This window comes from Mustela nivalis, assembly GCF_964662115.1.
Source record: "Mustela nivalis genome assembly, chromosome: 2".
Lineage (NCBI taxonomy): Eukaryota > Metazoa > Chordata > Mammalia > Carnivora > Mustelidae > Mustela > Mustela nivalis.
Window position 1 is genome coordinate 104,163,949 of NC_139021.1, and position 27,642 is coordinate 104,191,590.

Below are 27,642 nucleotides of genomic sequence, written 5' to 3' on the forward strand. Positions count from 1 at the left end.
TTCTTAGACTTTGTATTTTTTTTCCTGACCTTAGCTGCCGCATTATTCTTACTCTCATTGATAAGACTCGACCTGAACTGGAAATACACATATTATTCATAGACACCATTATGCAAGGGACTTGTAACCTCCATGGACTTCCTCCAAATGTCTGTAGGATTCATGGTTCCCAAGTCTTTATTTTTTACATTACTTTAGAGAAGCTTACAATCATGGTTGCAAGAAGCAACAGTTTAGCATTCCATTTTCTGATAAAATACTAATTATTTAGTATTCCATTATTAAATGGAAATCTGAATCTACAGAAGTCACATATACACACAAAGATCCCAGGTGATCTGTAACAATTTCTTTTGCATACCCTGTAACATCAATCTGCTGGACACAAAGTAGGGCTCTTTAAGTACTGTGAGACTGAAACTAGGAACAAAGGCTTTCCTGAGCCTGGATGTAGGAGCCCAGGCATATACCTAATGGGCAATGTTAGTCTCAAAGGCATTGAGCTCTCCCCCAAACATGCTTATGCTTTCCTTAATTTTAAACATATCCATATAAGTTTGGTAGGTGATTATAACTCATGTAAGTATATTTAGATTATTTTCTTATATTGTTATAAAGAACATAATAATAATTGACATTTTAAAAGAATGAACCATTAGCAGATGTATTCCTGGTGAATTTTATCAGGAATACTGATACTCAAAGAAGAAATTCAGGAAGTGTGCCTTTAACAAACCATCTTAGATAAACAGTAAAGCCTGATAAAATCCTGTGTTCCCAGGACCCCAGGGATCCTGGCACTAAGAGGGCACACACCAATGACAGACCAAATGGGACTTAAGTGTCCAAACATGCTGTACTCCAAACCCTACTTTTAAAAGATACTTACCACTAGGGGGCGGTCAAGATCAAAAAATGAAAGTTACTTATACTAAGCTATGAAGGAAAGCAGGCTAATCTTTTTCAAAAATTTTAGATATGTTTAAAATTTATAAAATTTCATAAAATAAAATAATAAAATAAAAAAGTTTATACATATCTAAAAATTTTTTAAAATATCTAAAATCCTTCAGGTGTGCTTACATAATAATTTTTAAAATTATTGATACTAACCAGTCATCTTTTCAACTTCCTGGTATTATTTCTAATCAAACAAGTCAAACCTTGATAAAGCTGTAGAGTAAGAATAACTTAGTTTTTCAAATGTTTGAAAATGTTATTTAGAACACTACTCAAAGATAGTACATTTCACATATTGAGTTCATATTCAAGGTATAATATGTAAGCATTCAGGTGATAACTAGAAAATAAATTATTACCCTGATTTAAGTACACAGAGCTAGATGCAATGTTATCAAAATTGTAAGCCCTTAACATCTTTTTTAATGTCAGCAAGGACAGCACAGCCGATTATGTTTTTAATCTTATCTCCGGGATCACCAGAAATATTTTGCTTTATTCCATAATCTCTCACATCTATCTTTTAATTTCCACATTCACCATCCTTGTTCTGAAAAATCACAAATTTTCTAAACCTCCCAACTGGTCTCTCTACCTCCAAGCATTCTCCCCCTCCAATCTGTTCCTTCCCACTGTTGCCATAGTTATATCGCTATTGGAAACTGTGATCACACAACAAGCTTTTGCTTTAAAACTTCCTGGGGCTAGAATTCCTTGCACAAATTTATCCACATTTCTTAGCTGGGATTTCAAGATATTCCATATTTTGTCCTAATCCGTCACCTTCAACCAGCAGTGTTTTCTCCCAACTTGTACCTCATAATTTATCCCAACTAGACTACCAATCATCCCTCAATGCCTTCTACACTTAATTACATCATATATATTTTCCCTCTGGTGGAAATGCTCTGCCTCATCTATTATCTACTTGTTGACATTTTGATTCCTTCAATACCTAAATCAAATGTCATTTTATCCCCTTATTGATTCCTTCAATTAGAAAATAATTTTTTATGTATTTTCCATAAAGAAAGTCAAATCGCTACTACGAGGAAGGCATTCTACTATATATGGGAACACATGGTGGACAAGAAACAGGACCTCAGCCTTCACTGTGGAGTACACTACACTAGCCTGTTGCTCATAAAACTCTGGGAGACAACCTTGCCAATCAACAACCAATGGTTTTCTCTAAATTCCTAACTTTCAGAAACCATGCCATCCTCTGATCACTACTTTTCCCTCCTAGTTTCCTCATTTCCTGCACAAACACATTCACTCCTGGAACACATTAACTTCTTCCTAGGTTTCCCTTTCTTATCTAGATAGCTTTTGATGCCTTCTGCCCTATTCCTCTTCTCCTTATTTGCTGTCAACCCCAACCTTTGTCTGATTTCAGGTTCTTCATTCTCCTCAACATCTATACTTGCTCTACTGAGCTTGCTGGAAAGCGTAGGCACACGACAGATTGGACCACTACTAGACAAGCTCACGGTCTCCAACAGAAATGAGACCATTAATGTTTCTCTGCAATCTTTTTATCTGTTCGCAACTAGCTCTATGTTACAGCACACAAAACAGCTATTTCTAGTTTTTATTGTTGAGTGTCATCAGCAGGGTAAAGACCTCCAAAAAGCTTTCTCTATAAAACCAACGAGAACACTGGAAAAAAAAAAAAAAAAAAACATCAAAATCAACTTTCAGAGTTCTGGAAATTAGCCAAAGGCTGGCAACAAGCTGGGACATTTTTTGATTAAAGTGGATGAACATTTGTAAGGACAGCAGGCTTACTGGGGTTTTAACTTGCTTTGGTGCTATCCTCTTCTCTCTAGCTACATGGCACATTGAAAACCAACAGCCTCTCCATTACAGTGAAAATCAGCAACCTAGCTGCTGAGATGAGAAGAAGAATTCCTCCAAAGCTCATTCACAGATAACTATCATTATCTTCCTTTAATGGTAGTTCTTGGAAAATCCCATTTGCAAGGCTTCTCTTTATTTGACCTTTGTTTGTCCAGAGCAAACAATCATTTCCCCAAGGGCATTTGCTGACAATCATCAGCACTGCAGCTACTTAAGCAGTGAGGCAAACATTAAGATGACCAAAAACTGAAAAAGAATAACTGATGAATGACATATCCATGTGGGTTGTGAAAAGTTCCAGTGTAATCCTGGAATCCAGAATGCCACATTCATGTCCAGGAGAGAGAGTGTGTGTGTGTGTGTGCGTGTGTGTGTGTTTAGGAAAGACCTGAGAAGTCCGCAAGTTCTCACCACTGGGATACCTTAAGGATCTGCAGTAAGTGAAGGTGCCTGGTGATATGTTGGAGGCCTGTCCCAACAGGCACACAAAGCCCCTCCCTTAACAAAGACTGGGAGACTTCAAGTGCCAGACATTTAAGGAAGTCTCTGCCCAATCCCTAGTTGACTATGAGGCTAAAGAAACAGACTCCCAGGGCCACACATAAAAAAGAAAAAGGTGTGCAAAACTAGTTAAGAAACTCCTGCAAAGAGACAAAGTATGAATCCCACAGGGGGAAAAACGAAATCAGAAATTGTCCCTGATACTAAACAAAGGTTTTTCATTTAGCTACTTTACATGTGTTCAAAGAATTAAACAAATCATGTCTAAAGAACAAAAGGAAAGTATGAGAATGATGTCTCACCCAAATAGAGAATATCAATAAAGAAACTGAGATTATAGAAAAGAACTAAATAGGAGTTCTGGAAAGGTACAATAACTGAAACTAAGAGTCTACTAGAGGGGCTCACCTGTAGGTTTAAGCTAGCAAAAGACAGAATCAATGAAACTGAATAGATCCACTGAGATTACCAAGTATGAAAAACTGGGAAAAAAGGGAATGAAAAAATAAACAGCCTCAGAAGCCCATGGGACACAATCAAGAGTGCCAACACACATATAATGGACATCTCAGCAGGAGAAGAAAAGGGCAGAAAGAATATTTAGAGAAACAAATTTGATGACTAACATACATTTACAGTTCCACGAAGCTCAACAAAATCCAAATAGGGCAAACTCTAGACACATTGTAATCAAATTACTGAAAGACAGTCTTGAAAGGACCAAGGCAGAAGCTACACATCCCATACAAGGATCTTCTATAAGAGTAACAGCCAGTGTTTCATCAGAAAACACGGGGGGCCAGAAGGCAGAGGGAGGACATGTATAGTGAAGGGAAAAGAAGAAAAGCCAACCTAGAATTCTACATTCGGCAAATCTTCATTGTTCTCTTCAAGGCTTCCAACACAGTCCAGCCCTCTCCCGCTGCTGCCCCCTTAGCAAATAAGCTCATTTTATCTTTCAACAGAAAATAGGACCCGTGTAGTAAGAATTCCCTGGGCTTAATCCTGACTTTCCATGAACACGGGTTTCTACATTCCCTTCAATCCTTACCTCTTTTACCAAACTTAGGGGAGCAAGTGTTCTCCCTATTATATTAGGCCAGTCCTTTCCTCCATGCTCTGAATTCACCCCCCACCCTCCCAGATGCTCCATTTTGTCCAGCTCCTTTTCTTTATCTTCAACCTCCTACTTTCTGCTGGTTCTTTCCCTTAGCATATAAAAATGTCCAAATATCTCCCATTTAAAAAATAAATAAACAAACTCTTTAACCCTTTCTTCCTCTCTAGCAGACAGTCTCAGCTTTATACTTACCTATGGGTAGTAGGTAGCTCTGTCTAGTGTCTCGCATGCATTTCAAACTCAACATGTTTATTTTACTTTTATTTTTTTAAGAGAGGAAGAGAGAGAGACAGAGAGAGAGAGAGAGAGAGAGAGAAGGGGGGGAAGGATAGAGGGAGAGGGAGAATCTCAAGCAGGCTCCATGTACAGCACAACTCTGAGATCATGATCTGAACCGAAATCAAGACTCGGATGTCTAAACGACAGAGTCACTCAGGCGCCCCAACTCAACGTGTGTAAAGTCAAACTTGGCATCTCCCCAACATCCATCTCTACCTGCTCTGACTCCTGTGTTCCCTGTGAATGTGGAAGCACTTGACATCTACCAGCCCAGATACCATCCCTGACACCCCTCTGTCCTTCTGCAAATTCTACCTCTACAGGTCAAATGGTTCTGGCCTGTTCTCTCCGTGCACAACATTGCCTAGCTCAGAACTTCAACACTCCTCATCTACACTTCTTTTATCGCTGCCAAACTGTTGTCCTCACTTCCACTTACGTTCACCTTCAACCCATTCTCCCAAGAGTCACTAGATTAATTTTTTTAATAGAAAAAAACCTTAATACTTTTTTTCAATCTCTGCCTCCTCTACTTCACTTTCTGCCACTTCTCAAACTCTACATTTAGCCACACCAAGCTGAAACCCCACATGCAATGCCCCCTTGTGGCTCCAAGCGTTTAGACATGTCATTCTCTTGGAATACATGGAACCTGGTTGATTTCTATTCATCCTTCTATATTTTCCCCTAGCTTTACCTACTTTTAAGTAGGTAAAGTAGGTGGTTTTAAAACATGTCTTCAAATATTTTGTCACATTGCCTTTCAAAATGTGTGGGCTTGAGTGTGGGCTGCTTTACTGATTCACATGTAACAAACAGAATATGGCAGAAGTAATTGTAATGGGCACTGATGCCACCCCCTCACACTATCTCTTATTCACACTGGGGGAAGTCAGCTGTGTGGAGGCACTCAAGCATTTCTCTGAGGTGGTCTACTGGCAAGGCGCTTGGGCCTCTTACTAAGAGCCAGACAGAAACGGAATACTTTGGCCACCAATTATGCAAATGAGCTGTCCTAGAAGCAAATCCTCTAGCCCCACTGACGTCTTTAGATAATTGATTCCCTGAGCAACTTGACAGCAACCTCAAGAGAGACCACGAGCCAGAACTACCTAATTCACTCTCAAATTCCAAACCATGGCAACTTTGAGATAACAATGTTCATTAAGTCATTAAGTTTTAGGAAGGGAATTTGTTACACAGCAATAGACAACCAACATACTTCTACGAAGACCACTCCGACATCAGCAAGCTGAGTTAAGCCCTCTGTGCTGTGACACTTGACGATTAATGCTTACACCATAGAGTGGTGTTGACAATTTAAAGTCTCTCTTCCTTGCCTCCCCTGAAAGCTATCTGTGGGCAAAAACAGTTTTACTCATTTTTAATCTCCAGAACTAGGCATAGCTATGTATTAAAGGCAAATGGAAAGGAGGATGACATGAAATATGGAAGTAACGTAAAACCCAAACAAGGATTTTATAAATATGAACTCCTTCCCTTCTTGAAATTCACATAAGCAACAAGAAAGTAGGATGTGGAGAAAGGGGAACCCTCTTCCACTGTTGGTGGGAATGCAAGTTGGTGCAGCCACTTTGGAAAACAGTGTGGTGATTCCTCAAGAAATTAAAAATAGAGCTTCCCTATAACCCTGCAATTGCACTACTGGGTGTTTACCCCAAAGATACAGATGTCGTGAAAAGACAGGCCATCTGTACCCCAACGTTTATAGCAGCAATGGCCACGGTCGCCAAACTGTGGAAAGAACCAAGATGCCCTTCAACAGACGAATGGATAAGGAAGATGTGGTCCATATACACTATGGAGTATTATGCCTCCATCAGAAAGGACAAATACCCAATTTTTGTAGCAACATAGACGGGACTGGAAGAGATGATGCTGAGTGAAATAAATCAAGCAGAGACAGTCAATTATCATATGGTTTCACTTATTTGTGGAACATAACAAATAACATGGTGGACATGGGGCGATGGAGAGGAGAAGGGAGTTGAGGGAAATTGGAAGGGGAGGTGAACCATGAGAGACTATGGACTCTGAAAAACAACCTGAGGGTTTTGTAGGGGCGGGGGGTGGGAGGTTGGGGGAACCAGGTGGTGGGCATTATGGAAGGCACGTATTGCATGGAGCACTGGGTATGGTGCAAAAACAATGAATACTGTTATGCTGAAAAGAAAGTTAAAAATAAAAATAAAAATTAAAATTAAAAAATAAAAAGAAGAGCATGTTGCTTTTGATGTTGGGTCATGAGTTCATCCCTCATCTGCTTATAGAGATTATAGGTAATTAAACTTTAAAAAAATAGGGCGCCTGGGTGGCTCAGTGGGTTAGGCCGCTGCCTTCGGCTCAGGTCATGATCTCAGGGTCCTGGGATCGAGTCCCGCATCGGGCTCTCTGCTCAGCGGGGAGCCTGCTTCCTCCTCTCTCTCTTTGCCCGCCTCTCTGCCTACTTGTGATCTCTGTCTGTCAAATAAATAAATAAAATCTTAAAAAAAAAAAAAAATTAAAAAAAAACACCCTTAAAAAAAAAACTTTAAAAAAATAAATTTTTCCTTGAGAAAAAAAAAGTAGGTAACTGCAAGGTAGCAATACATTGCCTCACAAGGGTATGAAGAAGACAAAATTATGGTTGTAAATACTGTAAAATTATACATCATAAAGGCAACATCTTATGCGGTATCCAGGGAATACGGTCATCCCTAAAAGTGAAGACATCAGATGTAACTGACACAACCTATGCCTTTGACTGATAATGTCTTTAAAATATAATCATCACTGGGGTGCCTGGGTGGCTCAGTGGTTAAAGCCTCTGCCTTCAGCTCAGGTCATGATCCCAGGGTCCTGGGATCGAGCCTCATATCGGGCTCTCTGCTCAGCAGGGAGCCTGCCTCCTCCTCCTCTCTCTTTCTGCCTGCCTCTCTGCCTACTTGTGGTCTGTCTGCCAAATAAATAAAAATCTTTAAAAAAATAAAAATAAAAAAAATAAAAATAAATAAAATATAATCATCACTATTTATTTCTGGCATATACTGCACATGTCCTTGTACAGGGTAAAATGCACTTCCTTTCTTGGATATCAACCATAATTTTTTTAAAAAGTTCATTTCTTTTGTTTGAATGGGTAATGCAAATAGAGTATAAAATTTAAAAGAAATGATATGTGGCAAAATGTAAATCTTCCCTCCCACAGCTGTCTGCCGGCTATCTAGCTATGCTTCCTGGAAGTAATCACTGTTACCATTGTTTTCTGTGTCTATTCGCAGTCCCTCTGTGCGTGTGCAAGTGTTTACATATATTCTTTGTTATAACGAGAATAGGACCACGCTCTTTGCAGACTTCACGACTTTGCTCTTTAACCTTAATATGAAACACCTGAGAGCGCTTCCTGTCAGCATTTCATTGTACTTAACACCTTCATAATATCACATCGTGATTTTAACCAGCTCCGATGCTAGAATGTTTTCTCATCTGACTTTTCATTTTACTTTTTGGGGTGTTCGTGTATGTGTGTGTGTGTCCATATAAGTCTGTGTGGGAGAGGGTGTGTATGTGTATGAACATGTGTTGGGAGCTCCAACAGAGACTCTGCTACTCAGTTCATTCATATTATTCTGTTGGTCTGTATAAGTCTCCTTTATTGCTCTTTTTGTTTTGTTTTTGTTTGTTTTTCCTTTTTCTTAATCCTTGATCACCATTGGCATTACTCCGATATGTGTGATATTCTCCTTGTTCCCGGTCTTAAGGGAAAAAGTCTTGATGTTTCACTATGAAGTGAAGGCAGGATAACCTCTCTCACCACTACTAATAAACACTCTAAGTCTTAACCAGTTCACTAAGTCAAAAGACAAAAAATGCATGATAATTATAAAGGAAAAAGTAAAATACAGGAGGGGGGAGGGGAAAACATTATGGTTATGTGGGTAGAAAACTGTAAACACTTTGTACACAGAAAAAGAGTAAAAAAGAAAGAAAAAAAAGTAAGATGAATTCTGCCAGACCACATGATATAATTATAATAATATGTATATACTAATAATGTTTCTCATATTCAGTGAACAACTAGAAGATGAAAGGAAGTGAAAACTAATTTAATGTATGATATTTCCAAAATATCAGATGCCTCTATAAAATAATGGGCAAGACCTCTACTCTGAAAGTTGGAGACAAACTAAAGACAAAAAGAAAAAAAAAAAAAAGAGGAAAGATATGCCACGTTTGTGAACTGGTAGACTAAATATTGTTAAGATGTCAATTCTCCCCTAGACTGACCTACAAAGCCTGCTGTAAGCCCATCCAAACCAAATTTACAAGTGGGGATCTAAAATGTAAGAAAATGCAAAGAAAAAAAGAAGCTGACAAAACTCTTAAAGAAGTTAGAGGACTACCCTACCTGATTTTAAGATTTGTTAAAAAGTTACAATAATAAAGACAGTAGTGTGGTATTAAGGACAGACATACTTGATCGATAGGACCCAACTGTCAATAGATAGGTGACAAAGGTACCAAGGCAATTTAATGAGGAAAGGATAATCTGTTCCAATAAATGGTGCTGAGACAGTTGGATATCGACCAGGACGAAAGTAAACCTTGACCTTAGTGTCTCATCACAAACAAAACTCAACTCAAATTAGACTACAGACCTAAACAAAAAAGTAAAATAATAAAACTTCTGAAAGAAAGCACAAGAGAGAATCTTTGTTTTTGCACAGGCAAAGATTTTTCAGGACATAAAATATACAACCATAAAGGGAAAAAATCATAAAGGACTTCATCAAAATTAAGAATGGTGGGCTTTCTGAAAGATCTCACCGAGAAAATGAAAGCACAACCCAGAAACAACGAGGAGTTATTTCCAATATCTGACATAGCCCTTATACCCAGAAAATTTATATATATGCTTACAATTACATATACTTATAATCCAATAAAAAGATAAAAAAAACACCCAAATTTTTAATTGAATATAAATTCAGGGGGGAAATAAAAGACTTATACCAATGGCCAGTAAGTACAAGAAAAAAAATTCAACATTATTACTCATGAGAAGAATGAGAATTGAAACTGCAAGATTCCATTTTGCATCTACCAGAACAGTTAAAATCAGAAAGATTAGCTACCAATCCTTGGCCAGGATGTGGGAACAACTGGCACCCTCATACACTGGTCATGGGAGTAACTTTGCAGAACCATCTGGAATCTTCCTATAAAGAATATATCTGTCCCATGGTCCAGTAATTTTACTCCCTAGATATTTACCTGAAGAGAAATGAAAAGTCTGAGTCTTCACAAAGACTTGTCTACAAGTCTTCATAGCAGTTTAATTCGTAATTGCCAAAAACTGAACACAATTCAAACCTTCATCAACAGAAGAATGGATTAAAAAAAAAAAAAACTTATGGTTTATTCTGTTACATCTTAGGTAAGAAGCTTTGTATTGTCTATTTCTATTCCAGTGGTCATATGGACTATAGACTCTTTAAGACACGGATCCCTCTCATACCGTCCACACCTGATAGCACCCAGTTAATAAGGGTCTACCAAATATTTGTTGCTATAAAACTGACCTCAAGAGAAAATAAGGAGGTATAATTATGAACACCACTGTTACCAAGGGAATACCTAATTTTATTGGCAGCAAATGTTAGGATTCAGTATCTACTAGAGCTCTTTTTTTTTTTTTTTTTTTTTTAAATATATTTTATTTATTTATTTGAGAGAGAGACAGTGAGAGAGAGCATGAGTGAGGAGAAGGTCAGAGAGAGAAGCAGACTCCCCATGGAGCTGGGAGCCCGATGCGGGACTCGATCCCGGGAATCCAGGATCATGACCTGAGCCGAAAGCAGTCGTCCAACCAACTGAGCCACCCAGGCGTCCCATCTACTAGAGCTCTTGAGATGTTAACGACCTACTGAATCAACTCCACAGACTGAAGTCTGGAGTCAGAATGCCTGGGGATGGGATTCTCCACCTGCAACGTAGCATACAGAAAGGCAGAGAAGTCTCTGCATCTCTGTAAAATGAGCTTAATGCATGGATCACCCCATAGGGTTACTCCTGTGAGGATCACGTAATTATAAAGGTCTCAGAAACACCTGCTGCACATGACAAGCACTATATAAACATTAGCTATTATTACTACTTACAGTCTGGATTTCTATGCAGAGATACAACACTGAAGATGTTAGTCATTAGAGAATAATTAGGATACATTTTTAAAAATTTTCTATCAAAAAAATACAGGCACTATCAGGAAACACACATTGTTTATTTCACTCTGCCGATTTTAAAATATGGAGAGTCATACCAAGTCAAACTTCAGGCAAAGGATAAAGGAATTGGTACTGATATTTTAAACCATATTCTTAACAGGTATTATTTAAGGGGGAATGTGTTCTTTATAAAGACCTCTGAAAACCCAGTTTTTTCAACACAAATTTATTGAATGCCTATTCTAATGCGCTTATCTTAAAGCAAAATGTTGCAATAATTAGTTAATATTACCTCTAGGTATGAGTATAAATAATGAAAGTTCAGAAGACACGAGTTAAACAACTAAATCAACTCTTTTGAAGGAGAACGGGTGGGGTTGGGTGGGAGCTGTACCACAGTTAAGAGAGTACGCTGTTCATATCAAACTCTTTGGGAAGGTTTCTCTCGTTTCTCCCCCCAGCAGAATCACTGTGGTCCTGAGACACTCAAATGAGAGATGAGTCTAATCCCTCAACCGTCCTTCAGGAAAAAAAAAATGCCCTAAACCACTGTCCTAAATTACAAACTAGATGACATCCCAAAGGACCCATTGTATGCTGCCCTTTTAGCTAATTATTTGGCTCTGAAGAACTACCACACAACTTCGATACCTGAGAGGAAGAAAGGAAAAGCAGAATACCATGATCTTGGGGATGCCTGGGTGGCTCAGTGGATTAAGTGCCTGACTTTGGCTTAGGTCAGGACCTCAGGGTCCTGAGACCGAGTCCTGCATTGGGCTCCCTGTTCAGTAAGGGGCCTGCTTCTCCTTCTCCCTCTGCCCCTCCCCCCTCATGCTCTGTCTCTCTGTCTCTCAAATAAATAAATAAAATCTTTTTAAAAAAATAGCATGGGGGCGCCTGGGTGGCTCAGTGGGTTGAGCCTCTGCCTTCGGCTCAGGTCATGATCTCAGGGTCCTGGGATCGAGCCCCGCATCAGGCTCTCGGCTCAGCAGGGAGCCTGCTTCCTCCTCTCTCTTTCTCTGCCTGCCTCTCTGCCTATTGTCTGTCAAATAAATAAAAATCTTATTAAAAAAAATACCATGATCTTGATCTGGCGCTTCCAGGTTGTAGCCATACCCCAGCAGCGTGCGCACGGCCTCACGGAGGCTGTCCTTATTGGATTTCTTGGTGCGGTCATCTAGAAGGGCATAGGGAACCAGACGAGGGTTTCTTCTGTTCTTTACATCCTACAGGAAGAGAAAAGGTGTCCATCGTCAAAGTAGGACTAAAGCAATCCTTCTGGAAGGGTGACAGCTTCCAAATATAATAGAATGTGAGGCCCCTGAGGTAAAAGCTGCCCCTTCCCCACCACCTTAGTCTTTTCAGGTAATGGAAGTTACTGAACCCCTAGCAATAGAAAAGATGGATCAGATGAGTGACTGCAGGCCCTCCCCAGGAGAAGAAGAAGTAAACAACAACAACAACCAAGCCAGCTGGAAGGATCTCTTCAACCACCTTCCATCTGCAGGGGTCACAGGGCAACCTGTGAATTTAGAAAACATGGAATTTCCTTGCAAAGCTGACAGACAAGTCTTTGTTACAAGAAGAGCCAAATGATCACTGGTCACTTTTCAGTGATTTTAGTCCACAAACAACATATGGCTGCTGTCTCTTTCTCGGAAAAACTCAGCATGTTATAGACAGCCATTCTATGAACTCAAATGGCCTGAAGAGTAATGCATTAAGGTGACTCTATCAACCTGTGAAACCTGTTAATAGCAGAAATACTGAAATACCTACAAAACTCATGAACTGTTTATGACAAAAGAGGCTCCAGGTTTAAAATGCGATGGCACTGATGTTGGCAAAGCCAGAAAGCTAGCTATCCTACTATCCTGGCAAAAGAAAGTGCTTCCTTTCATCCACTGCCTGAGACTCTGCTGCAGATTTTGTCGGACTTTCCAGATCTCAAGAAGCATTCTCAATTCTCAGGTGAACCTGAGCTTGACTAAGAATGACAAGGCTGTAGATCCTTCCCAAATGTCTCAAAACAAATATGCCACGTGGTGGATGGGGTTTGTCTCGGTTGGGTAAGAGCAAGGAAAGCTTTTCTTACTGTCTTCTCCCCTCTCTCTAGCAAATTTGTGCTGAACACCTGCTCCTGAATACATGAACACGGATGGACACATTGGGGGTTAAGGTCGCCTAGGTCATTTGGTGGGGAGCACCACTCCAAAGCCACACCAAATAAACTAACACTATAAACATTACCCTGCTCTCCTCTCTTTCAACGTGGTATTAGCCCCCAAACTTTTCCTCTATAGAAGGTCTGAAGCATTAAATGAATCATCCTCCTCTCTTGAGATGGTGTCCTGGGACTCAGTTAAAAGGAGCTCCCCAGGGGATCCGACGCACACTCATGTTTGAAAGCAGCTGTGCTCGAGAGACAGAGAAGAGGGTAATTTGAGGAAACCACTCTCAAGGACTTTCAGTAGGTTATGTTAACAAGAAGGTGATGGAAAATTCAAGACACTTATTCAAATAACCTGGCAAACATGGGCTATGTCAGTGGGGAATGCGGTGGAGGGATGGGGTGCGACCTGGGGGAAGGAATGGAAATGATTTAAATGAGAGCTCCAGCAGGTTCAAACAGAGCCTTGTGCTTTTATGAGGAAACACATGCACAGGAAGGAGCGCCCCTACCCTGAAGACAGGGACCTTAGGGAACTGCTCATTTGTCTGACAGAGCTCCGTGGTCTTCAAGATAAGTTAAGCCCTCCTTTTGCAGAGCCAGTGTGAACCCCTCATCCATCTGGGAATATAAGGTTCAGGTTCTCTCTCTCTCTCTCTCTCTCTCACACACACACACATACACAAACACACACACACACCCCTACACATAGAAACAATGCTGGAGCAGATGTAGTGTTGACATTCTCATCAGCTACAACCAGCTTAATTCAATATAAAAATATATTTTATGAGGTATATCAAGGCTCTTCCATTTTTATTTGGCCTTCCCAATAGCAAGAAGTCACTGGCTTACACGGGTTTTCAAAACTCATTTCTTCAAACCAATATTTAGGCTGTTTCCTGGACCATAGTCTAAGCCTGTAAATAAGAATCCATTTTATTCCTGAAAAATTCTAAGTACAGGAAGCCTAAACTGAGCTGCCAAGAGGCACTGCAACAAGGCAGTGAAGCATCTTGGCTCTGGAGTCCGAAGGCTTGATCCCAAGCAGGGTCTGCCACCTGCTAGCCGCAGAGCGCTGGGCAAACTGTGCCCAAGGAGGATCCCCGTGCACCATATGTCAGCTGGGAATAAAAGGATTCCTCCCTCACGGAACTGTTGTCAGAGTTTAAGAGAATATGTGTCAAGCTCCTGTAAGGGACAGCCACCTAATTTAAGAGCAAACCACCCTACGTATTTGGTCTGCCCAGGCACTGCTGTGAGCCTCTCTCACAAGTAAGTTATAGAATGACGTTAAGTTCCTTACTGCCGAGGGAAACAGTAGCTCAGAGAATTTAAGAAGCCTGCCAGGGTCACACGAGGACTCAGAGGTGAGAGGCTCAAATGCGTTCTTCGGCCCCTCGGCGATGACACCTCCTGGTGTACTCACGGACTGTTAGTCACTCCCACCAGCGCCACCATTAATAGAGAGAGATCCACGACTCTGACATCCAGAAACCTCAGAAAACCCATCCTTGACTAACTTTAACACAAACTCAGTTGGTGGTAGAACGTGATCTGAATTGAAGCAAGCCTGTTTATAGGCTTTATTTATCCCCTCTTGGTATGATCAGGCCTACCCGGTGCTGAACAAATAGTAATTTACATTCTGCTGCCCTGCGGAGGGTGCTAAGAAGCATGTAATCGATCACCGTATCGCCATTCCAGAAACCGAAGGATATCTGGATTCTGACATTCATCTGGCCCCAAGGGTTTCAAACGAGGAACGGTGGACCTCTTTTATTATTATTGTATATCAATCTTCTCATATTTCAGAAGTTTCTCCTTAAAGACAATCTCAGAGAGAGAGAGAAATGCCATGAAACCACATAATAAATCACTGTGGTGGTTCAAACTCCCTGCTTTTACTCAGGGTTATGGTCATCTGACTTCCAGAGTCCAGCACTGGACAGGTGTGTCACTGCATACGTATATTAAGACATGTATGTGAGTTTCAAAACAATAATTATTTAATCTCCCCTGTTACGAACGATGCTGATTGGCACTTAAACAAACCTCAGCCTCCATGCTCTAAAGCCCCCTCATACCTGTTGGATGCCATAAGTCCAGCCCTGCCGGATTCGATCCCGGGCCCACACATTATGGGCATTTTCTGCCAACTTGTCCACCATCGCTTCCTGAGATGGGGTGAGTTTGATAAAGCTCAGGTCCATTGGGGCAGGCTTGTACCCACTTGTCAGCTGGTAACTATAAGGCAAAACAAAAGAAATATGTAATTGGCCTTTTTGAAAAAGTCAAAGCTGAAAAATCCCTATACCAGTCTCTTTATGGCCATACCTACTTCTAATGGTTCATTTAACCACAGTGGTTACCTGGTCAGCAAGCCTGGAACCCTTCACTTAAGTTAATAACTCATTAAGTAGAAAGGCCACACAATCTTGGTTTTAATTTTTATGCCAGTGAAAGCAAAATGAGACAAGTTACCAATCTCTCAAAGTTGAGAAGGATTTACTGAGTTCCTAACTCTTGAGGCTCTTCTATAGTACAAACCACCAAAATACTGGTTATCAATGAAAACATCTGATGGATTTCTCTTCCTATTCTCATTTTCTTCAACTATTAAGTGTTGCATTAATTTGTATATTTATGTATTTAATGAATCTGTGGATCTTTACAGATACTAGCTATTTATTATTCTATAGGTAAATTTTAATGTATTTATAAGTTATTTTCCTATTTTCTTTCTTAGTTATATAATTTAGGAAGCATCTGGATAAGACAGAGGGTAGAAAATCCCAGGTATTGGGGCGCCTGGGTGGCTCAGTGGGTTAAGCCGCTGCCTTCGGCTCAGGTCATGATCTCAGGGTCTTGGGATCGAGTCCCGCATCGGGCTCTCTGCTCAGCAGGGAGCCTGCTTCCTCCCTCTCTCTGCCTGCCTCTCTGCCTGCCTCTCTGCTTGCCTCTCTGCCTGCCTCTCTGCCTGCCTCTCTGCCTACTTGTGATCTCTCTCTGTAAAATAAATAAATAAAAAAAAAAAGAAAAAAAAAAAGAAAATCCCAGGTATTTAACCATCTAAAAAATAATGAAGGCCTGGGTTTTAAGGAACTCTTACCTGAAACTACTTCTATATGCTGAAATGGAGAGAAAGCACTAAAACAAGTGTAGGTTTTCATCTTTCATAAGAGCTATAAAATTGAAAAATACCAAGTTTCCAGCATGTACATATTAGGGCAATAATACTGCCCGACCCCCCACAGATACACACAGTCACCTCATTCTCTTTAACTACTGAGATTCCAACAAAACCTGTTTTATAGCTGCTTCTCTTCTGTTCTTCTGTCATTGTTGTATTACCTATAGTCAACCAGGCCTTGAGGTCAGATTTGTTTCTAATCCATTTTTCAAAATGCCATCGTACTTGAAATAGGACATGGCAGATAATCAGCCTTCTGATTTATAGTTTTTGAAAGATTTGGTGGAAGGAAGCAAGATGGCAGAAAAGTAGGGAGCCTTGTTTCATCAGGTCCCTTGAATGTAGTCAGATAACTATCAAATCATTCTGAAAACCTACGAATTCAACCTGAGATGAAAGAAAAGAATTGCTGGAATTCTACAAATAGAAAAGCAACCACTTTGGGGACGGTAGGAGGTGTGGAGAACTGAATCAGATGGAAGATGAACAGCAGGGGAGGGAACCTCTGTAAGCAGCTCCCAGAGAGTGTTACAGCCCCAGAGCACAAAATCAGTACTTTTAAAAATCTGCTCCAGTGAGAGACAACCCTACTGGAAAGGTGCTCAGATGGCAAAGCGGGACAAAATTCTAGGTGGGATCCTGTGGTCTCAGAAAGAATGGGGATGCCTGAGCTGGCAGAGCTCCCAAGCACTGGAGCAGGAAACTGGCTATGGTCAGCAAGCCCAGGAGTGGGATCTCAGCTCAGTTCGCCATAAACCGTGAACAGCAATTCAATCAGAAGACTAGTCTCCGTGCGGGGAGGCCTACATGTGGCAGGCCTGGGAGAACCCTCTTCTCTCCCCTGGGAAGAAAAGTAGGGTGTGCTTCGAAGGAGTCTGCAGAGTTCGGCGCACATAAAAGTGAAGACTGCTTTTCCCTGAATTTTTACTGAATTTAGGGGCCCAAGATCTTTCAGCTCCAGGGCTAGAAACAGGGATACAGCCATTTTTATTTTCATTTAATTTTTGTCCTCTAATGGGCCACAGAAATCCTTCGGGGAACAAAACCCACATAGAGCAACCCAAAGCAGCTTACACTGAGACTGGTCCCCTGGCAAGGGACAGTGCAACTCTACCCAGGCAAAGGCATCTGAGAATCAGAGCAGCAGGCTCCTCCCCCAGAAAACTAGCTATAACATCAGTGTAACACCAAGTGTACCAAACTCACAGAATTGCAAAACTCCAGTGTGAGGGGAAAATAGTATATAGAATTCGAGGGTTTTTTCTCATGATTCTTTTATCTTTCAGTTTATAATCTTTTTCCCCCCTTTTCAATTACTTTCTTATTTTAGCAACTCTATTTTTTAGCCTTTTTTTAAAACTTTCATTTTCACATTTATATTTTATAGATATAGTCTTCATTTTTCGCTTCCTTTCACTGTATTCAATTTCATTTTTGTATATATATGTTTTGCTTTCTTTGAAATTTTGGGATTTAGGGTCTTCTAACAGAGCAAAATATACCCATGACCAAGTGGACCACCCTGTCTTATCCACTTGGGAAATTATATTTTCTTTTTTCCTTTTTCTTTTCATTTTTGGTTTCAGACCTCTTCAGATTTGTTTAGTTGGTATTTTGCTTGAGTCATCCTTGATATTTTTTATTTTATTCCCTTGTTCATCCATTCTTCTCTAGGCAAAATAACTACAAGGAAGAATTCACAACAAAAGAAAAAAACAGAAGTAATACTCTGTGCCACAGACCTAATCAATATGGATATAAGTAAAATGTCAGACCTAGAATTCAGGATAACAATTATAAAGTTACTAGCTGGGCTCGAGAAAAGCATAAAAGACACCAGAGAATCTCTTAATGCAGAAATAAAATCTAATCAGGCTGAAATTTAAAAATGTTTCAACTAACATGCATTCTAAATTGGATGCTCCAACAGCTAGGGTAAATGAGGCAGGAGAGAGTCAGTGACAGAGAAGACAAGATGATGTAAAAGAAGGAAGCTGAGGAAAAGAGAGAAAAACAACGAATGGATCACGAAGGGAAGCTTCAAGAAATTAGCGATACCATCAACAATGTTAGAATTATTGTGGTCCCAGAGAAAGAAGAGAGACAGGGACATAAGGCATATATGAGCAAGTCACAGCTGAGGACTTCCATAATTAAGGAAGGAAACAGACATTCAAGTCCAAGAGGTAGAGAGAACGCTCCTCAAAAATCATTAAAAATAGATCAAAACCCTGACATATAATAGTGAAGCATGCAAATCTCAGAGATAAAGAGAAAATCCCAAAAGAAGCTTGAGGCAAGAACTCCTTAATCTACAATGATAGAAATATTAGACTGGCATCAGACCTATCCACAGAGACCTGGCTGGCCATAAAAGGCCAGAATGACACATTCTTGGTGCTAAATGAAAAAAAACATGCAGCCAAAGATGCTTTTTCCATCTAAAGTATCATTTAAAATGTATGAAGAGATAAAGAGCTTCCAGGACAAACAGAAACTAAAAGAATCTGTGATCACCAAACTAGCCCTGTAAGAAATATTAAATAAATTTTAAATTTATTTTAAAATTTATATTTTAAAATATAAATTTTATTTTATATTATTAATATTAAATAAATTATCTCTCTCTCTGAAGAGAGAGCCCAAAAGTAACATAGATCAGAAATAAACAGAGACAATCAACAGGATAAGGGACTTTACAGGCAATACAATGGCACTACATTCATATCTTTCAATAGTTACTCTGAATGTAAATGGACTAAATGCTCCAATCAAAAGACACAGGGTATAAGACTGGATAAAAGCAAGACCAATCCATATGCTGCCTATAAGAGATGGACTTTAGACCTAAAAATACCTTCAGATTCAAAGTAAGGGGGTAGAGAACCATTTATCATGGCAATGGATGTCAAAAGAAAGCTGGGATAGCAATCCACATATCAGACAAATTAGATTTTATTTATTTATTTTTTAAGATTTTATTTATTTGACAGAAAGAAAGAGAGACAGTGAGAGAGGGAACACAAGCAGAGGGAGTAGGAGAGGGAGAAGCAGGCTTTCCACTGAGCAGGGATCCCATGCAGGGCTTGATCCCTGGACCCTGGGATCATGACCTGAGCCAAAAGCAGATGCTTAATGACTGAGCCACCCTGGCATCCCAGACAAATTAGACTTTAAAGCAAAGACTGTAGTAAGGGATGAAGAGGGACACTATATATACTTAAGGAGTTTATCCAACAAGAACATCTAACAATTATAAGTATTAATTATATAATTATATATAGTTATATGTATATAATTATAACAATTATAAGTATTAAATTAATAAAGAAAACACATTGATAGTAATACAATAATAGTAGGGGACTTTACCCCACTCACAGCAATGGGCAGCTCATCTAAGCATAAGATCAACAAGGAAATAAGGGCTTTGAATGACACACTTGACCAAATGGACATCACAGATATATACAGAGCATTCATTCCTAATGCAACAAAATACACATTCTTTTCAAGTGCACATGGACCACTCTCCAGAATAGATCACATACTGGGTCACAAATCAGGCCCCAACTAGGACCAGAGGATTGGGAATATTTCTGCATATTTTTAAATCACAAGGCATTGAAACTTGAACTAAGTCACAATAGGAAATCTGGAAGGAACTCAAACACTTGGAATTAAAGAGCATCCTACTAAAGAATGAATGGGCCAACCAGGAAATTAAAGAAGAATTTTTAAAATTCATGGAAATAAAGAAAATGAAAACACAACTGTTCAAAACCTTTGGGATATAGCAAGGCAGGCCCTAGGAGGGAAATACATAGCAGCACAAACCTTTCTCAAAAAAATTAGAGAAGTTTCAAATATACAAGCTAGTCTTACACCAAAAGGAACTGGAGAAAGAACAGCAAATAAAGCCTAAACCAAGCAGGAGAAAAGCAGTAAGAAAGATTAAAGCAGAAATCAATGAAACAGAAACCAAAAGAACAGCAGATCAATGAAACTAGAAGCTGGTTCTCTGAAAGAATTAATAAGATCAATAAACCACTACCCAGACTTATCAAAAAGAAAAGAGAAAGGACCCAAATTAATAAAATCATGAATGAAAGAGGGGAGATCACAACCAACACTGAGGAAATACTAAGAATTAGAAGAACATATTATGAGTAGCTATATGCCAACAAATTAGGCACTCTGGAAGAAATAGATGCATTTCCTAGAGACATACAGACTACCAAAACTGAAACAAGAAAAAATAGAAAACCTGAACAGACCCATAATCATTAAGGAAATCGAAGCAGTAATTAAAAATCTCCTAACAAATCAGAGTCCAGGGCCAGATGGCTTCCCAGGGGGAAGAACGAATACCTATTCTTCTGAAGTTGTTTCAAAAAAAATAGAAAGGGAAGGAAAACTTCCAAACTCATTCAATGAGTTAACAAAAGAAAGGTCAAGCACCATATAATCCTCTCAGTTGATGGGAAAAAGCATTTGACAAAATATAGTATCGTTTCTTAATTAACACTCTCCACAGTGTAGGGATAGAAGGAACATACCTCAGTATTGTAAAATCCATCTACGAAAAGCCCACAGAGAATATTATTCTGAATGGGGTAAAGCTGAGAGCTTCTTCCCTAAAGTCAGGAACACAACAGCAATGCCTACTCTCACCACTGTTGTTCAACATAGTACTAGAAGTCCTAGCCTCAGCAATCTAATAACAAAAAGTAATAAAATGCATTCAAAATGGCAATGAAGTCAAACTCACTCTTCATAGGAAACATGATACTTTATGTGGAAAACCTGAAAGACTCCACCTTGAAATTTTAAGAACTCAACAGGAATTCAGCAACATGACAGGATATAAAATCAATGTGCAGAAATCAGTTGCATTATGTGCATTATGCACTAACAATGAGACAGAAGAAAGAGAAATTAAGGAGTTGATCCCATTTACAACTGCACCAAAAAAATGTTGATATCTAGGAATAAACCTAACCCAACAGGTAAAAGATGTGTATTCTAAAAACCATAGAATACTGCTGAAAGAAATTGAGAAAGACACAAAGAAATGGAAAAACATGTCATGCCCATGGACTGGAAGAACAAATATTGTTAAAATCTCTACACTACCTAGGGCAATCTATACATTCAATGCAATCCCTATCAAAATACCATCAACTTTTTTTCGCAGAGCTAACACAAATAATCCCAAAATTTGTATGGAACCAAAAAAGACCCTGAATAGTCAGAGTAAAGTTGAAAAAGAAAATCAAAGCTGGTGGCATCACACCGTCAGACTTCAAGCTCTATTACAAAGCTGAATCAAAACAGTATGGTATTGGTACAAAACCAGACACATAGATCAATGGAACAGAAGAGAGAATCCAGAAACGGACTCTCAACTCTATGGTCAACTAACCATTGACAAGGCAGGAAAGAAGATCTAATGGAAAAAGGACAGTCTTTTCAATAAATGGTGCTGGGAAAATTGAAGAGCCACATGTAGAAGAAGAAACTGGACCACTTTCTTAAACTACACAAAGATAAACTCAAAACGGTTAGAAGACCTAAATGTGAGACAGGAATCCATCAAAATTCTAGGAGAGAACACAAGCAGAAACTTCTGTGACCTTGGCCACAGCAACTACTTGCTAGACGAGTCTCCAAAGGAAAGGGAAACAAAAGCAAAAATGAACTATTGGAACTTCATCAAGATAAAAAGCTTCTGCACAGCAAAGAAAACATTCACCAAACTAAAAGGCAACCTATGCAATAGAAGATATTTGCAAGTGACATATCAAATAAAGAGCTAGTATCCATTATCTATAAAGAACTTATCAAACTCAACACCCAAGAAAACCATAAATAATCTAGTCAAGAAATGGCAGAAGACATGAAAAGACATTTCTCCAAAGAAATACAAATGGCCAACAGACACATGAAAAATCATTCCATGTCCCTTGGCATCAGGGAAATGTAAATCAAAACCACAAGGAGATACTATCTCACACCAGCCAGAATGGCAAAAATTAATAACTCAGGAAACAATAAATGTTGGCGAGGATGAAGAGAAAGGGGAATCATCTTACACTGTTGCTGGGAATGTAAGCTGGTGCAGCCACTTTGGAAAACAGTATGGAGGTTCCTCACAAAGTTAAACATAGAGCTACCCTACAACCCAGCAATTGCATTACTGGGTATTTATCCCAAAGATACAAATGTAATGATCTGAAGGGGCACCTGCACCCAAATGTTTATAGCAGCAATGTCCACAACAGCCAAATTGTGGAAAGTGCTATGTCCATCAACAGATGAATGGATAAAGAAGATATGGTGTGTGTGTGTGTGTGTGTGTGTGTATGTATGTGTGTGTGTGTATGTATGTATGTGTGTGTGTGTGTGTGTGTGTATATACCTAAATATATATATATATATATATATATATATATATTTATATATATATATATATGTACCTAAAAATACCTTCAGATTCAAAGTAAGGGGGTAGAGAAACATTTATCGTGTCAATGGATGTCAAAAGAAAGCTGGGATAGCAATCCACATATCAGACAAATTAGATTTTATTTATTTATTTTTTAAGATTTTATTTATTTGACAGAAAGAAAGAGAGACAGTGAGAGAGGGAACACTAGCAGAGGGAGTAGGAGAGGGAGAAGCAGGCTTTCCACTGAGCAGGGATCCCATGCAGGACTTGATCCCTGGACCCTGGGATCATGACCTGAGCCAAAAGCAGATGCTTATCAACAAGTCAGGAAATGACAGATGCTGGTGAGGATGCGGAGAAAGGGGAACCCTCCTACACTGTTGGTGGGAATGCAAGCTGGTGCAGCCACTCTGGAAAACAGCATGGAGGTTCCTCAAAATGTTGAAAATAGAACTGCCCTATGACCCAGCAATTGCACTATTGGGTATTTACCCTAAAGATACAAACGTAGTGATCCAAAGGGGCACGTGCACCCTAATGTTTATAGCCAAACTATGGAAAGAACCTAGATGTCCATCAACAGATGAATGGATCAAGAAGATGTGGTATATATACACAATGGAATACTATGCAGCCATCAAAAGAAATGAAATCTTGCCATTTGCGACAACATGGATGGAACTAGAGCGTATCATGCTTAGCGAAATAAGTCAAGCAGAGAAAGACAACTATCATATGATCTCCCTGATATGAGGAAGTGGTGATGCAACATGGGGGCTTAAGTGGGTAGGAGAAGAATTAATGAAACAAGATGGGATTGGGAGGGAGACAAATCATAAGTGACTCTTAATCTCACAAAACAAACTGAGGGTTGCTGGGGGGAGGGGGTTTGGGAGAAGGGGGTGGGATTATGGACATTGGGGAGGGTATGTGCTTTGGTGAGTGCTGTGAAGTGTGTAAACCTGGTGATTCACAGACCTGTACCCCTGGGGATAAAAAATATATGTTTATAAAAAATAAAAAATTAATAAAAGAAAGTGAAACATCAAAAAAAAAAAAAAAGCAGATGCTTAATGACTGAGCCACCCTGGCACCCTGTGTGTGTGTATATATATATATATATATATATATATATATATATATATGCGCACATGTATACACACACACACACACATATATAAAATTATTCAGCCATCAGAAATGATGACTACTTACCATTTACACTGATGCGGACAGAACTGGAGGGTATTATGCTGAGCAAAATAACTCAATCAGAGAAAGACAATTATCATATGGTTTTTACTTATAAGTGGAATATAAGAAACAGCATAGAGGATCAGAGGGGAAGAGAGGGTAAACTGAATGGGAAATCATCAGAGAGGGAGAAAAACCATGAGAGACTTAACTATGGGAAACAAACTGAGGGTTTCTGAAGAGGAGGTGGGTACACACAGAATGGGGTAACTGGGTGATGGACATTAAAGAGGGCTTGTGATGTGATTAGCAATGGGTATTATAAACAACTGATGAATTACTGAACACTACTTCTGAAACTAATGATATACTATAAGTTGGCTAATTGAATTTAAATAAAAAAAAAGAATTAACTTATATGCCGAATTAATATAAAGGTACATGTATCTTCATCTCAAAGATTCTCCTTTATACAAAGGAAATTCACCAGCTAATTATGCCAAGTTAAAAAAAAAAATAGCCAGAACATGAGAAAATGCTGAGATAAAACTATGTAATCTTTTTTCTTTTAAGTATTCTGGGCTGTGGGTAGCAGAATTACCAGGTAAGCCTGGTACCATAAAGAGGCAGGGTATTCTACTGCTTTGTCCCCTGCTATCCACAAAATGGAGAATAATGTCTGATCGTTGGTAGACATTCAATAAAAATATGTTGAATGAATCAATGTGTTCCAGCAATAAATAATTTTTAAGAAGAATAAAGTTGAAAGTGCCTTAGTTACTATTTTATCATAAGACATCTCGTATTTTATAAATCATTTATCTATAGACAAAAGTATCAGAAATATTTTGTTTTGTTTAAGTGGATTAGATTAGTGCAGCAATTGTAACAATTATGGCTAATTACAGCCTTATGTCATTCAATTTACATCATAAGCTACATTTATAGACGAGAAATTTTGTTCTGTTTTAAATCAAAACTCTGAACATCTGGGTATTTAACAATATTTTTAAATTAAAAAATGTTTTATAATTATGCCACATGGGAGTTTTTTACTTATTTTTCTTTTTAAAGATTTTATTTATTTGTCAGAGAGAGAGCATAAAGCAGGGGGAGCAGCAGGCAGAGGAAGAGGGAGAAGCAGGCTCCCCACTGAGCAAGAAGCCTAATGTAGGACTCGATCACAGTACCCCAAGATCATGACCTCGACAGAAGGCAAATGCTTAAACCAACTGAGCTACCCAAGGCGTCCCACATGGAATTTTTTAATAGCTCATATAAATCATTGTATGTTATAGAATTCTGATCATAAATGATATATCTATAAACTGTAAGCGCAGCCCATATACAAGTTCTCATTCACAAAATATTTTTTTCAATAAAGAGCTTCCAATATATTTCCAAGGCACTGACAAATGATCAAGCTGGCAGAGTCTAATTTCTAAGTTTAATGTGACTTGTTGGAAGCAACCTTAGGAGCAATGACAAAGAACTCAGTCTTCTCTGCTGTCCCATCTTCCTATCTCTGCTTGACACCCTCCCCTCCTGATTTCCTCACATTCACCCAGCACGGGGTAGCCCAAGAGCACACATTCTTTCTTCTCTCATTTTTCAATAGCAACTTGATGAGAGCTGAAACCATCTTAATGAGCAATGTGTGCATTTGAAAAGAGGGAAATACTCTCTTACAACCAGTTCTAATGGTAGACATCCCAGCAATATCTCATATGCAATAGGGGGGTATGTTTGAAAGGCAGAGGGTGGGAAGGAGGTCCTTCCAAGTCAAACATTATAGATAAGTTCTACCAATGTGTAAAGCTGGATAATATAGAACCCTAAGCATTTCTCTTGATTTTCTAAAATTTCCCCTTCTTACATGGAGTATCTATAGAGCTGCTTTAATCTGTGATCACAAGGAAAACCCACGGAGGTGCATTTCCATCTGTTGATTTAACACAGCATAATAATTAATTAGTTCATGCTCTCTGTTAGACGCAGACTACAATTCATTTTACTTTCCTAAATAACCCTGATTTCCTCACATTCAAGAAAGGATTTAAAGCTTCAAACGATTCTTTTAAATGGCTAATAATCCCATCCAAATCAAAGTTACTAAGTCCTATTTCACCCGAACCTTACTTCCATACTGTTGTCCTTCAAATCAACAACAGTAAAATACAAGTATCTTTGAAATTCATAGATACTTCAACTTACTGTATTTGATAAATGTGCTGACATGATGAATACCTAACCAATATTAATCAGTATCAACAATGATTTATAAAACTCTTTTTCTGTTTGTAGTGTACGTTGACAAAGAATCAAACCATTGTAACCAAATGGGATTTCTTTTTTTTAAAGATTTTATTTTTGACAGACAGAGATCACAAGTAGGCAGAGAGGCAGGCAGAGAGAGAGGGGGAAGGCAGGCTCCCTGCCGAGCAGAGAGCCCGATGTGGGGCTCCATTCCAGGACCCTGGGACCATGACCTGAGCCGAAAACAGAAGCCTTAACCCACTGAGTCACCCAGGGGCCCCATAAAATGGGATTTTTTAAAAGAACATAAATAAACTTTGGCCAATAATGTCCACTTCACCTTAATAATATAATCTATTTAGGTACAAAAAGATGAACCAACCAACTGCTAGTAGGAAATATCTTCTTATGGTTGAAAAAGAACAAAAAGCCAAGCTTTTGGAGTAAATTGTGATTGACATAATCCTTGGAAGCTATGTGGTTTCAAGTAATGTTTCAGATTAATTCCCAGAAATGTAAAAGAAATGAAAGAAATACTGCTATACCAGTTTTTTGGGGGTAGAATTTCATAGTCCAAATAATAGGGACAAGTCCTATCAGTAGTAATTAAATTAATACAAAATACATAAAGTTCATGTTAAAGACATCCATGTGTTACATTCTACTTTCTTGAGCTTCCTGGGAAAATTCTACCAGAATCAGTCAACAGCTATCTTTCTCCTGCAATCTAGCTGTTTAGCAGGCATCATTTTAAACTTCTTTTACCTTAATATTCAAAGTCCCCATTCCATCAATCATTCTGAAATTTAGATTATGAGGAATATATAGGGGATGAAATAAATATATTCAAAATACTCCTTTTCCAAGGTATCCAAATTCTTTTGCAGTTATTAGCTCTGAATTTATTCTGATGTAGCATACAATTGAATAATTAAAATAAAACAGCAAGATTAATAAATTATATATACTGGGCTTCAGTTTCTTTTTTAAAGGACCTTTTTCCCCAGAAAAATAAAACAAAACACAACTGGTAAACTGCCAGTTTCATCTGCATCAAATTAACGAAGATGTGAAGAAAAAATTGATGGCACTTGGCCCCACTGATGAATTGTCACGTTAACTAGCAATTTAGTTTTGTACTTCATTGCCACCTGACCTACATTCTTCCTAAGCAGGTATTCTAAATGAGCCCTTGAAAAAAGTGTGCAGTATAATATCACTGAAGGGGCAATTAAAGTGGTGTACAAAAAACACAGCAGAATGAGAAACACTAAGCAGAAGAACCTTTTCCTTTTTTTTTCTAGCTTCTCCCACCTCTCAAGTTTACTTGTTTAGTAGGAATCAGGCTAAATGAAGCTTGGAAGTCATCCTGCTGTAAAAGATGTGCAATAAACATGAAAAGATTATGTCCAAGTTCAGTGGATGTTA

At 38.9% G+C, this 27,642-nt stretch overlaps 1 protein-coding gene across 3 annotated transcripts in view; it reads right to left on the reverse strand.

The window, feature by feature from the left end:
- RYR2 (ryanodine receptor 2) overlaps window positions 1-27,642 on the reverse strand; it is a 733,452-nt gene that overhangs the window by 255,995 nt on the left and 449,815 nt on the right. For all 3 annotated transcript variants that reach the window (XM_082721308.1, XM_082721309.1, XM_082721307.1), the window contains exons 26-27: window positions 15,208-15,367; window positions 12,029-12,176 (exon numbers count right to left, since the gene is read on the reverse strand). In XM_082721308.1, the coding sequence (XP_082577434.1) occupies window positions 12,029-12,176; window positions 15,208-15,367 (308 nt within the window). The remainder of the gene's footprint in view (window positions 1-12,028; window positions 12,177-15,207; window positions 15,368-27,642) is intronic.